Source organism: Habropoda laboriosa, unplaced genomic scaffold (genome assembly GCF_001263275.1).
Source record: "Habropoda laboriosa isolate 0110345459 unplaced genomic scaffold, ASM126327v1 scaffold41, whole genome shotgun sequence".
NCBI classification, from domain to species: Eukaryota; Metazoa; Arthropoda; class Insecta; order Hymenoptera; family Apidae; genus Habropoda; species Habropoda laboriosa.
Genome location: NW_017100164.1, coordinates 1,786,321 through 1,799,748, shown reverse-complemented (window position 1 = coordinate 1,799,748; position 13,428 = coordinate 1,786,321). Strand labels below are relative to the sequence as shown.

The 13,428-nt window shown below is 37.0% G+C and overlaps 1 protein-coding gene across 1 annotated transcript in view; it reads right to left on the bottom strand.

Annotated features, from left to right (window-relative positions):
- The window catches only part of LOC108578552, a 74,896-nt gene extending 67,364 nt beyond the window's left edge, over window positions 1-7,532 (bottom strand). Inside the window, exons 1-2 of the mRNA XM_017941911.1 lie at window positions 7,210-7,532; window positions 4,654-4,943 (exon numbers count right to left, since the gene is read on the bottom strand). Of these exons, the coding sequence (XP_017797400.1) occupies window positions 4,654-4,943; window positions 7,210-7,532 (613 nt within the window). The remainder of the gene's footprint in view (window positions 1-4,653; window positions 4,944-7,209) is intronic.
- Window positions 7,533-13,428: the final 5,896 nt, after the last annotated feature.

Genomic DNA, 13,428 nt, shown 5'->3' with positions numbered 1-13,428 from the left:
GTGCTTTATTTTCTTTTTATTTTTTTTTTTTTTAGAATGATCTCATTCCACCCTCTTCTTTTCTTCTAAGTGGTCTCTCAATTCGACGAGAGAAATGTTTTGTTACATTTTCAGGTGATTCTTTTTTACACTTTCAATGTCGTCCTAATTAAAGGAAAAGTAGGTTGATTATTTGCTCGGAGAGTAGAATTTACCTACAGTTCAAATTTTTTCGTCAAATTTTCTACGGAGTGTGTTAAATATTAGGACGATTTTTTGCACACGTTGAATCCTCTTATTTTATCATTGTTTTAATTAAAAGACTTCTTCAAGTGACTGTTCTTTCTGTCCCTTTTTTTCCAAGTGGTAGAATTTAATTTTTTTCAGGTGGAAGTGTAGGTTTTAATTTAACGAGAGGAACTTTTTGTTAAATGTTTAAGCGAGTCCTTGCCCACTTCGGATTGCCTTATTTCACTTTTGTCTTAATTTAAGGGAAAGTAGGTTGATCGTTAGATCGATATGCAAATTTTTGTAGAATTCACTATATAGCGAATTAATTTCTATTTATTTATGATATTCAATTTATGTACCTACGAAGTGAGCAAGAATTTGTTACTCACCCTAGTACACGAAGATGGTAGTAATTATGAAATTCATGAGTATCTCACAGCAAATTATTTATACAGAGGTAACGTGTAGCCTAAGGGTTCACACCCATAGATCCTCGTTCTGATGTAACTGCAATAACCAGTTAGGGAATGTGTGCGGAAAAACCTGGCAGGAGATAGTAGAAGATAAGAACAGTGGAAAAACAACATCCTGAGAAGTGATGAAGTACTTCCAGACCAAAGTCGAAGAATCGGATGTACTGTTAGAAATTTTAGAAAACGATAATCATTAACATTTACCCACCTCGATATTCTCGCAATTAGCGAAATATGCCGTTTCAGTCGTTTACTTTTATTGCAATCTGTTACTCTTTGAAGAAGGCAGGAAAGTATCCAATTTGTGCGTATGAAATTGTCATTTCACGTGGGGAAGTGTAAATGAAAATATTTCTTCAGCTCTTTATCTATTCCTTTTTAATCAAAATAATTGCCAACCCGTGGAGATTCTGTGACATTTCTCAAGTCGTTCGGTAATCAGATTTCTACCAAGTGTAAAATTTTAATTCTTCATTTTTCTAACCAATTTCTGATGCTCTCTGTTGACTATTTTTGTCTGAAAGAGCGCCACTATAGTTAACATTTAAATTATGCTATTCAACAAGAATGTCAAATGTCAACGGGCTGTTTTAAACATAATCAACATTTCATTAGGGACCCTCAAAATCCAGATTAGCCAAAGTGTAAAAGAAAAAGAGCGTTCTCATTGCTTCTACCACAAAAAATTTGAAACCGATTTTCAGAAAAATTTACATTCGTCAGTAGTGTCGTTCTTCCAGCAAACCAACGTTATGCACTAACTCAACATTTGAAACGAATCCACGCTCGCGCATTCAAGGATCGTTGGCTTAAACACAGCAAGAGCCTCGGGGAGGCAGCTTTTTCTCGTTCTTTTAACAATCCTCGCGTGCTCCCCGCCGGACAGAACGAACGATACGATTCCCAGAACTGATTACACCGACGGATACAGCCACGTGCAATTCTACATCCGGTTAATCCGTTTCGCCTGTACACGGAAGGAAAAAATACGGCTGCCGGCAATTAGAGTCGCGTCATTAAACGCGCGCCATCGTATCGTTGCTCAATTAGCCGGTATCGCTAATTACCCCGTCGAATAGCCGCGCCATCCCCGTTGTAAACAACGCCGCAAGACAAAACATGTTCGCGCCTCTTTGTCTCCCTCGAATCACTATCGGCCCCGCGTTTACCGACACTTTTTCCCAATCAACGATTCCAATCCTCCGGCTAGTCGATTGTCACCCTTGAAATACAATTTGCCCAACACGATCGACGATAATTCACGGCTCGGGTCAGCGGATGACTTCCGTTGGAAATTAGGTTTCCGCGGATGGTTAGCTTCGAGAGGGATTGCGGTTTTAAACGTCCAGATTTATTTGAGAATCTCTCCTTTTCTTCTTTTTCTTTGGAATTTAGTGTCGATCATTTGTTGGTAAATTGTGAGAAATCTCGGATATCTTTTATAAAATGTCTGAAGTGTTTGTGGAAAAGAGTGATTTTCTGTGGAGGTAAGTTTCGAGACTGATGCAAATATTTGTGCGAAAAAGGCAAATATTTGGTCACTCTTGGAACGTTGACAACTTTTAATCTCTTTAATCAATGTTATTCCAATTATATATCTTGTGCATTTTAATAGTAGCAAATTAATAAAGTGAATGTAGATAATGCGATAATAAAGAATTGATGAAGTGAAACCTTCTGCTAATAATAATTACTGTTACTAAAAATGGAACCCTAATGATTGGTAAATTCCAGAAAGGTTAATTATTATTTGAGAAAGAACAGTCAGTATAGTCTGCGTAATAAGTTACGTCTATTTACAATTACGATTTAAAAATTTTTTATTATTTAACGTTTTAATTTCTGATGTTAATCCTTAATTACTCAATATTTCAATTTGTAATATTAAGCTTTTATTTAACATTTCAATTTCTATTATTATTATTGTTGTTTACGGACAGAGATCCTTTGGTAAAAAGTACAACATGCATAATTTTACTTAATTTCACATTCACTGGTTGTTCAAATTTTTTGCAGTCTTTTGTTTCGTATTCACCAATACATCCCCGTGTTTTCCAGAGAAGTTCACCGTGGGCCAATCAAACATCGACAAAAACAAAGGAACCGATCCGCGCATATGTCAATTATATTTCCCTTTCATCATCGTTCGACGAGTTCCTTCCGCGCGGCGAGAACAACAACGACAACAACATGAGGGGAGAAAATCGAGGCGAAACGCGGTCAGAATATAACACGTTTTTTTTTTTCCGTAGCTGGAATGGAAATGACGCTTAATGATCGAAAATGTGTTTTCTCCCCCGTCTCTCCCTGCCTTCACACTTCTCGTTCTCGCGACGATCGCCTTTCCAATCGAATTCAGATCGTGCACGACCGCCTGCAGATATTTTATTGCAATAATGCTTTTAGAGCGACAATTTTGAATATTTTCCACGTTAGAAAGTGGTGGAGTGAAAAACTAGTACTAAAATATATTTCTTATTTTAGATTAATATTAAAATTAATATTGAAATGTATTTTCTTTTTTTTTTGCTAATTGTGATTATTAAGAATATTAAGTTGGTCAAAGGTTTTCAAAAATAAGTCAGAAATTTGAGAAGTTCTGTATTACCCAAGTCTAGCACAATTGAACAAATTGCTACTGAAGCCTGAAAAATTAATTAAGTAGCCATGAAAAATTGGCAACAAATTCACTAACAATCGACAAGTTATTCCAAATGTTTGGTCGACAGTGTATATCTATACAGTAAAAAGATAGGAAAGAAATTGATTCTTGACAAGAAATGTTTGTTCTTACAAAAAGTTATCTTGTAACGTGAATTTGAAATTGTTCGATGAAAGCGGACTTTAATGGCGTCGTAAAAGTCGCGACTGACGTTATTGCCTTGTCTATTAGCCTTTACTGATAGGACCATTCGGTTCTTGCAGCGGAAGCTTCGTCACGAGAACGACAACGATGGAGATGAAGGACACGTGACAGCTGTGCTGAAGCACAGGAAGCACACGGTGACACGACGATTGCCAATGAAAGAAGTGTAAACCTACTTATAGAAGTACAAGAGAGAAGATCGCAATGAACGCCGTGATGCAAAGAACGTCAATTGATCTACTTTATACGTAATTTGAATAATATTGTCCAAGAGAAAATACTTTGCAAGAAACATTTCTGTTTCAATTCCTATTTCACTTTTTTTTACATTTTCAATACTTGTAAATTCTCTATTTTTATGTGCTTACCCTTTTCTAAGTAAAATACTTTACAAGAAACGTTTCTGTTTCAATTTAATTCTTTTTTACATTTTCAATATTTTTAAATTCTCTATATTTCTTTGCTCGTTGAATCTTTTTTTTTAATTTTCAATATTTTCAATTTCTCTATACATTTCTTTACATTATTGTTAAATCGAGTTCAGCCGTGTAGAGTAGCATGACCTTTAAAGTGACATTTAACTTTACTTTCAATCACCTTTAAAAAAGAAATCAGACATGAAGGCTGCACGTAAAATAGTCTGCAAGTGCCATTGTACTTTCATCTTCTCTCATAATATAAAACCCTTTTCCTTATTAATTAACAAGACTCGAAAATATTGATATCAAAATATTGCAGGGGAACAATTTAAATGCTGATTACAAATGAGACACCCCGTATATAGAAGATACACTTTGCTAACTAAAAAATTGTTTTCTCGAAATTTCCTTTTCTTCAAGGCTTACTGCCTTTCTTCTGTCGAATTTAATCTTCAGTTACCCTACTTCAAAATAACCCTTCCAATTTTCCCCTTTACACAGAAGCAGGAATCATGTTCGATTCAATTTGCCTGTCCGCCCAATCGCAATCGACGATCTTTGCGCATCGTGGCTAGTGAACGGCGAGAAACGAACGGCAATGAAAGACACAGTTTTCGGGAGATACCTCGATCTTGAGGCGCGAAGTACGGCGACGGAGGTAGCCTGAAGGTACTTCGGATCTCACCTGCGTCCTTGCCACCCTTCACGCAGATCCCAAAGCCATGGTGAGAGTCCGGCGGATCTCTCGTCATGGTGATTGTCCTTACGGTGAGCTCCTGCAAGCTCAATGGCTGAGAGCTCGGTGACGTCGGAGGATTCGCGGGATTCGGTTGCGATTGCTGCGATTGCTGGGATTGCTGCTGTTGCTGGGACGTCGACGACGGTGTCGTCCTCACCGCGGCGACACTGGCCGGCGAAGACGCCGGCGTCCTTCTGTCGCCCTGTCGACGCTCCGACACACCGTTGCCGAAAAGTCTGAGGTGAAATTTTGTAGGTTAATTCTTTTAAGGATTACGATCTTGAAAAAGTTTGGAATTTTATTGAATTTTACGCAATTTTATGGAATTTTATGGAATATTGTAGAATTTCGTATAATTTTGTAGCATGTGGTTTGTGTAGGGTAAAGTAGCCTAATATGAGACCGTTCCTAATACGAGACCCCAGCATATCTCCGTTACAGAACTCTTGAATGTCGTAGCGATGCTGTTTTGTTTCGTAATTAACCGCGTTAATTATCAAATTAAATATCAAATTTGATTGAAATCAATCAAGCGTCTTCAACAAGCATATTTGTGCAATACGTTGCAGAAAGTTTTTCAAGTGGTCCGATTAAATTACAAATACCTCGAAAATAGTAAGTTTATAATCATTTTCATAAATACTGTTTTATAGTGCATGCAATGGAATTTAAGAACGAAGACTTAATCTCGAAGCTACTTAATAGCTATCGTGTTATTGCTTCCGAATATGAGACCCTCGGAAGTTCCTATTATAAGAAGAGTCTCACATTAGGTACTCAATTTTGTTTTAGTGTACAAAGTGTTACCGGTGAGCCCACCTTATTGCTTCCGAATATGAGACCCTCGGAAGTTCCTATTATAAGAAGAGTCTCACATTAGGTACCCAATTTTGTTTTAGTGTACAAAGTGTTACCGGTGAGCCCACCAAGTCTACGGTGCTGAAGAAACAGATTTAATATGCCCAATGTGTGAAAAAAGACAGAAAAAATAGTTTTCTCATATTAGGAACCCATTTTTTAAATCCGTGTATTTGCATAATTTTCGTTTTTATTTTATTACGAAGGAATCGAATTTTCTTTACTGTACATTCCAGCACCTTACAAAAGAATACATATCATATTTTTAAAACATGTATCGAATTTTAATAAAAGTGTTCTTAGTCGACAGTTATGACTTCTTTAAGAAATGGGTCTCATATTAGGCAACTTTACCCTATTTGTTAGGCTGATTAAACCTTGTGTCAATAACCACAAATGTCGTTTACTTTATCGTCCAATTTTAGTGGTTTTCTGATAACAAGATTCTAAACTTGAAGGAAGCACGAACAGGAAATGTGCGAAATAACAACGATCTGGCCGGATATTAAAATCTTTTACCGGGAAGATCAAATATTTTAAATGAAAATGTGCAAAAGTGTACCTAATTGACATAAGGATTACTTTTACTATACTTATTCAATCGATCATAATGATTTTCCAGACCGTTCAAATGAAATGACAAATTAACGAACTATCAAGAGTTAATCTATTTTTCAACACGCTCGAAGATAAAATTTATCTTTTGCTCACATTGTCTTAGAATTGCTCGAATCTATCTCATAGTCTTTATTATAAATCCTTACCCAAGAAGATTCGTTCACAAGCTGTTCCATATTTCTTACATATAGATCAATACTCACTTTCTTAACACATATTTAATAGTACGTATCTTAGTCTTACCACTCCAGCATCGATAATTCACTCTTCTAAGAAAAAGCACATAAGTCGTCATACAAACTTACTTATCTACAGTTACATTCTCCTACACCACTTCTATTTATTCATTTATTTGACGAGATGCACCTTTTGGACAATTTTAAGCGATTTAACCCCTTGTCTTACGATTTTTCCATGACTACCTCTCTTAATATTAGGTACTCATCGCTTTAGTAAAGGCTTAAGTGCAAAAGATTAAAAGCTTACCTATGCATTCTATTTAATATTCTTCAGCAGGGCCGCATTTATACTTCTAAAGGCCCTAGGCGCAACATCATTATGTTTCTATGTTTAAAAGTCGACATTTTCGTAATAACTCATTTTAAAAAATTATTAGTCTGCACAAATTTGGATGAATAACGGACACTCATAAATTTGACGTTTCTATTTCCAACGGTCTCCAGTTTCTATGTTATAAATTTAATATTTAAATATAAATATCTTATTTTACAACTATATATAATCAGGCTGTTCTTTATATTATTGTTTGTAAGATTGATGTGTCCTTCAGACTTAAAAATCAAAACCAAAGTTAAAATTAACATTGATTACAAACGCAATTCATTCACACGATATCCTAAACCGTAACCTACACCATGTGTGTGACTCGTTAATATAAGAAGACTATGTACAGTCACCTAACAAAGCACTAACAAAACTGATGCATGGTTGAAACAAATTTTTCTACAATTTTCACGAAGAAAATGTTCGTAAATTGTGGTTTAGGAATGAAAGTTGGAAACGTACCTGAGCACCTGTTCCGGAGAAATGGCACCAGAGGCCCCGGTGGTGTGTCCCCTGTGCCTATACGGGGTGGTGTGCGAGGAATGGTGATGAGAGGCGCTCGGTGGTCTCTCGACGATCGTGTAACTCGTGCCCGGAGGGCTGTAATATCCCCTGTGCTGACCACCATGGTGCCTGCTGCTCGACTCTAAATCCTCGGCTTCATAGCAACCGCCGGTACCGCTTCTCAGGAAATGGGAGCCGCTGCGCAGGAAGTGCGATCCGCTACCACCACCCCACTGCAGCTCCTGCAATTCCGACCCGTAATCCTCCGTGCTGCTGGCCATGCCTTTGGGATCCGTTTTGTCAGACCTGGACACCGAATGGAATATCTGGGTGAACTACAATCGTCGCTGTTGGAATATGAGAGGATTGTGTTGGCTGGAAAGAAAGGAGCCGGGGAGAATTGCGTTAGCCACAGGGAGGATAATTGCGGAAGGTTTTGTAGTTTAACGGTGGTGGAGAACTTTGTCTGTGATTCATTGCGATGTTTCGTATTAAGGATGATAAATTAGAACGAACGGTTTAACTTGGGTTGAAAAGGGTCGTGACATTTCGGGAAGATTGTAGAAAAATGCGGAAATATGGAATGAGGAACGTAAGAATGTAGGAATACTTTCTATCTACAGCGCAAATGTCTTTAAGTCTTCGTTAATTTTTGCTACCATTGGAAAGAAATATTATATCTTTTGTATTATTTACCAGGGGTGTAGTTAACAGAGACCAAGAAATTGAACGCAAATATAATATCTGCAGAGGAGGAGAAATGTAGAAACACTCCATAAATATCTAACATTCGCGATACCAATGCTTAGAAAGCATATTCAAAGTCGAAAGAAGAAAGCTAACGAAATTTCGTAAACAAGACCAATTTACAGAATCAACAAAGACAAGTTTACTCCTAAACTGACTGTGAATCAAATCCTTCGATCGCTATGCTATTCAATTATCTTTCCATCGCTCCACGGGACTTTGTGAAGGATGCATAGGGTTGAGAACGATCGGCTGGATTCGTTAAACTCCCAGGGCGTCAAAGGGTGGAACTTTCGAGATTATGAAAATACAATTAACGGGGTGTCGCTTTAGAAAAGGATCGCTAATCATCAAAGCGGCTTGATGGAAGATAAAGAGGCACCGGCGCGAGCCACTAACCTGAATTTCTCAGATAGCGACGGCATAGATCTGAAATCTCATAAATTAGTCGGGAACCGAGGCTCTCTAGAGATGCTGGGGATGTTCCCGTGTAACGCGAACACCGATATTCGCCTCCTCTGCCATTCAAATGTCGAGATGAATCGAACTCGATTGACTGCCATGTGAAATATTTCAAAGAAAAATACCTAACGTAGATACCTACACGGAGACTTTTAAAAATCTTCATTTCGAAAATAATTCGTCGCAGAAAATTCTCTTTCGCAATAAACAACGCACGAAAAAGAAATCTTTTGCAATTACATTTTATGTAAAACTCCGTGTTATTACTTACGTAAAATATAATTTCTGGTTGAAAATTAGATTCGTCCAATGTTTCGCATTAACTCTTACACACTCGCGAACGCGTTTTAATCCGTTCAGCACCAGAGAACAATTTCGCTCGTATGCAAAAAATGTCAGGCAATTTAAAGCGCGAATGCATATCCAGCGAAAGAAAATACATTTCACTCGAGAAGATTTAACATAATTTTAATTAAATTTCGCCGCAATTGTGAACTTTGTTTATCCCCGAAGCTTGATAGTAGAAAAGAAGAAGATACCGTTTGAACAAGTATCCGATAATTTATCGCTCTAATTTGGTAAAAAAGATAAGACAAAACATTACGCCGTTTCTTTCCAATTGAAAAAAGAAAACATTCACCCTGAAAGAATTTCAAAGGAAAGCGTTAAAAAAATCGAGAGAGGACGATCGATAGCCTTTTGTAAATAGCCACGACGACAATCGAGCGACAGTGACGTCACACGATTACCTCACATCGATCGGTATTAACGCGTGACCGATGAAATAAAATTCACCGCTTTGTGGAAATTCCCTTATCGCTGTCGATCAAGCCTGATAAAATCTGTTCGTGACATTCAACAACCAGCGGGGGGAGAGGCAATGTCATAATCCAATCAGGAAACTGGCCATTATCGTCGGAAGAAATTTGAAAGTTCCCCCCTTGATCCTGGCGTCACGCCTCATGCAAACCCGCCCACTTGTCGAAGTCGGTTCACACGCCCTCGCTGAATTTCCCCCGCGACCGATCCTCCTTCTATACGACGTTTCCGCCACCAGAGGAACAAGTTTCACGACACCGTTTTACGTTCCATGAAATATCGCTGTTTGTAAGCATTTTCTTTGTTGTATTTCCTGTTCCGAGGCAAAAGTAACAACCTCAATTCTGGACGAATATTTGTTGTGTTATTCATGGGGGTGACGTGATGTTTTTCACAGACGAAATGTATAACAGGAATGTACGAATGTGGAAAAGTGGAATGAGGGAATGTAGGAATGCGGAATGATAGAAAGTTGGAATGATGGAATGTAAGAATGTGGAATGATGGAATGTGGAAAGGTGGAATGATGGAATGTGGAATGATGGGATGTGGAAAGGTGGAATAATGGAATGTGGAATGTAAGAATGTGGAAAGGTGGAATGATGGAATGTAAGAATATGGAATGATGGAATGTTAGAATGTGGAAAGGTGGAATGTAAGAATGTGGAAAGGTGGAATGATGGAATGTGGAAAGGTGGAATGATGGAATGTGGAATGTAAGAATATGGAATGATGGGATGTGGAAAGGTGGAATGATGGAATGTGGAATGTAAGAATGTGGAAAGGTGGAATGATGGAATGTAAGAATATGGAATGATGGAATGTGAGAATGTGGAAAGGTGGAATGTAAGAATGTGGAAAGGTGGAATGTAGGAATGTAGAATCGGGGAATGTGAAATGAGAAAAGGTAAGTATGCATTTGCATTAATAGTAGAAATGTAAGGAAGCTTTTCACTGATCGCCTGTTTCATATTATTTTTTTAATCTTTATTAGGTGTGCAGAAGAAAAGAGCACGGAGAGTAAAGTGAATAGCTGAATGAGAGTAAAATAGAAAAAAAAAACGGAAATAAAGGTATGAAAGCGTCAAGGAAAAGAAGTATGATCGTCCCTTTCTTGTCTACTATTATGATATTTGAATACATATGGATGTATTTGTTATCGTACAATTCACTTTTGTATTTAGAAATTTAAAAAGAGATGAAAGTTCCAAGTTATTGCCATGTAAACAATACATGAGAGAAAAAAGCGTGTCGGTGTGTGTACAGAAAAAGGATAAGAGACAAAATGAAGCAAGGATAAGGAATAAAATTGAAGCGTGATTGTAACTTTGAACGAAGCGCTGAATATTATTACCAGGTAATGCTTCTATTTTTCCAATGTATGTAAATCACGTTTTCCACCTGATGCGCAGCATTTCGCGATTATTTATCGAGGCGTTTTATCATTCCCTCGTCCCCGTGTACACGGTGCAGTTTCGTTCGTTATAAAAAGTGGAACGATATTAAACAACATCGAGGAATATTGGTCAATATTTCGTATTTACGCATCGAAGGGTAGTTTATGGCGGTCGAAAAATGTGAACATGGCGTAAAATTGGCGCGCATCGTACACGATCGGCACTTTTCGTTTTATACTCGTCTCTGTTCATCTTTTACGAACAGCATTACCATATTTCAATTACGTATCGCGTTTTATGAGGGAGCATGTGATGCACAGGATATCGGATATCACGAAATGACTGTTCGAAGATGATATTAGCGAACCATTTTTGGCAAATAATGCTCCAGAAACGAATCGAAGCGATGTGTCTTCGAGATCGGAAAACGTTATTTTACGATATATTATCGAGCATTTCTATTCGTATATTTTATGCACGATATCGCTTTACGTTTTATAGATAAGATATCGTTATACTTCCATTAGGTTTCATGTTTTATGACGGAATACATTACGGAGAACTCAAAACCCCTGACATATAATCCTCGTTCGGATATTGAATTAATGTTTTCTGCATGAAATAACGCTTCACGGTTGTTTCATGAAAACGTCATCAATTTGCATCGAGCAATATACAAAGACAAAATTGAAAACAGATCTTTGTTGAAGAAAAAAAGCGATCTACAACATTTAAACGACATAATAATGTGTGCTCTCTTTTTATCTTTATTATGATCGTCTTTGTAATTGCTTCATGTAAATTCATCAACTTTTCATGGAATAACAACGAAGCATAATTACGAACAAGTAGTTTTAAAATGATCTCAGAATTAATCTTTTTTTCTTCTTTTAATTTAATTCCAAGATAATTTTAATACTACTCGTTCTTAATTATATTTGGCTGTTATTCCACGAGAAGATGATGAATTTATACGAAACAATTACAAAGGCGATCATAATGAAAATAAAAAATAAAATTGAAAACAGGTCTTACTTGAAAAAGGAAAATGATCTGAAACATTTAAACGACGTAATAATGTGTGATCTCTTTTTACTTTTATTATGATCGTTTTTATAATTGTTTCATGTAAATTCGTCATCTTTTCATGGAATAACAACGAAGCATAATTACAAACAAGTAGTTTTAAAATTACCTTAGAATCAAACTTTCTATCTCTTTTTAAATTTAATTCCAAGATAATTTTAATACTACTCACGCATAATAAAAATAAAAAGAGAGCTAACATTATTATGTCGTTTAAATGTGAAACAAATTTAAAACATCTTGTTACACTTTTGGTAATTCCAGTTATTTCATTCATTACAAACAATGATCTAACTAACGCTTTCAGATATAACGATCGAATAGGTAAGGTGGAGAGAAGTTTTCGAATTGTTCAGTTCATTAACGAGCCCATACTAGTTGCATGGATTAATTACACGCAACAACGAACGAGCTTGAAACCTTAAATGGCGAACGAAATTCCTTGGCGTCGATTGTATTCATAACGCGACTATTATGACCGGGTGTCTATTACGAAACGAACGAGGTTGTCGCGGACGCGGGCGGCTTGTCCCTGCCAATGAAGATAAGCAGAAAAAGAGTACGAGGTAATTCCGTCTTTGCCGTCCAAGAGGTCAAGCTAAATAAGAAGTTCGTGTAACTCTACCGGATGTACCACAATATGTGGACATAACTTCAGTGATGGATTCAACACACAAAAATAATAAAAAAAAGTTTAGATAAACTTTTGTCCTATTTGACCTTATTTTTGAATTCTAGCCATTTCTGTCTTCCAGTAACTTTCGCTCAATTTAAAAGCACACAATTTCAAAGAAAAATGGTTTCTCTACACCCTCTAGATTCGGAGATATTCCAAAAAATGTCTTCAACCCCAAAATGTGAGCTCACACAATTTTTAGAAAATAAAGTTTTTTCAACCCCTAAAATTTGAAAGCTGTTCTTTCCCTTTTACTATCGACGAAAGAAATTTTCGGTGAACTATGTGCCTTGTAAATTTGATTAAAATCTATGGATTCGAAAAATTCCTGGAAACGTCGAAGGGGTCAGAAGGTCAAATATAAGTTTACGTGAACTTTTTAATTTTTTTCATTATTTTCGTGTGTTGAAATAATTTACGCATATTATGGCACACCCTGTACAATCTGGCTGTTCGAACTGGCACAAAGTATTATCAATATCTGCTGCGCATTGTTGTCGAGCATGGAATACCAAAGAAACGTTTCCGTGATTGGTTAGACACGAATCGATGCTCGAAGTGGACGTTTTAATATTGTGAAGCATTCGAAAGGAAGTGGAAGATTGAAGGATGAGAGGACATTTAATCGAACAGCGTTAGAAAACGCGGCTCAACGTGGCAATGAAATTTCAAACTATCTTCCACGAGGTGCACGCTGCTCCAATTTTTCATGCATTCCTTCGACGTGCTCTTCGCTGCTTTTTCCTTCTTACGTATGCACATATTCTCGTTCTATTTCCTTTAGGTACGAGTACTCCTGTTCTCCACGCCTTCTTATCGCGCATCACGTTTTCTACCCGGAATACCGCGAACTTAGTTTCGAATACATTCCGTGTTGCTCCACATTGTTTCTTCTTTTTCCATAGCCACGGATAAACTCACGAATGTTACAATGTTGTCGAATGAACTTTCAGATATACAGAGTGAAGGGAAAGAATGATTTCGAAAATG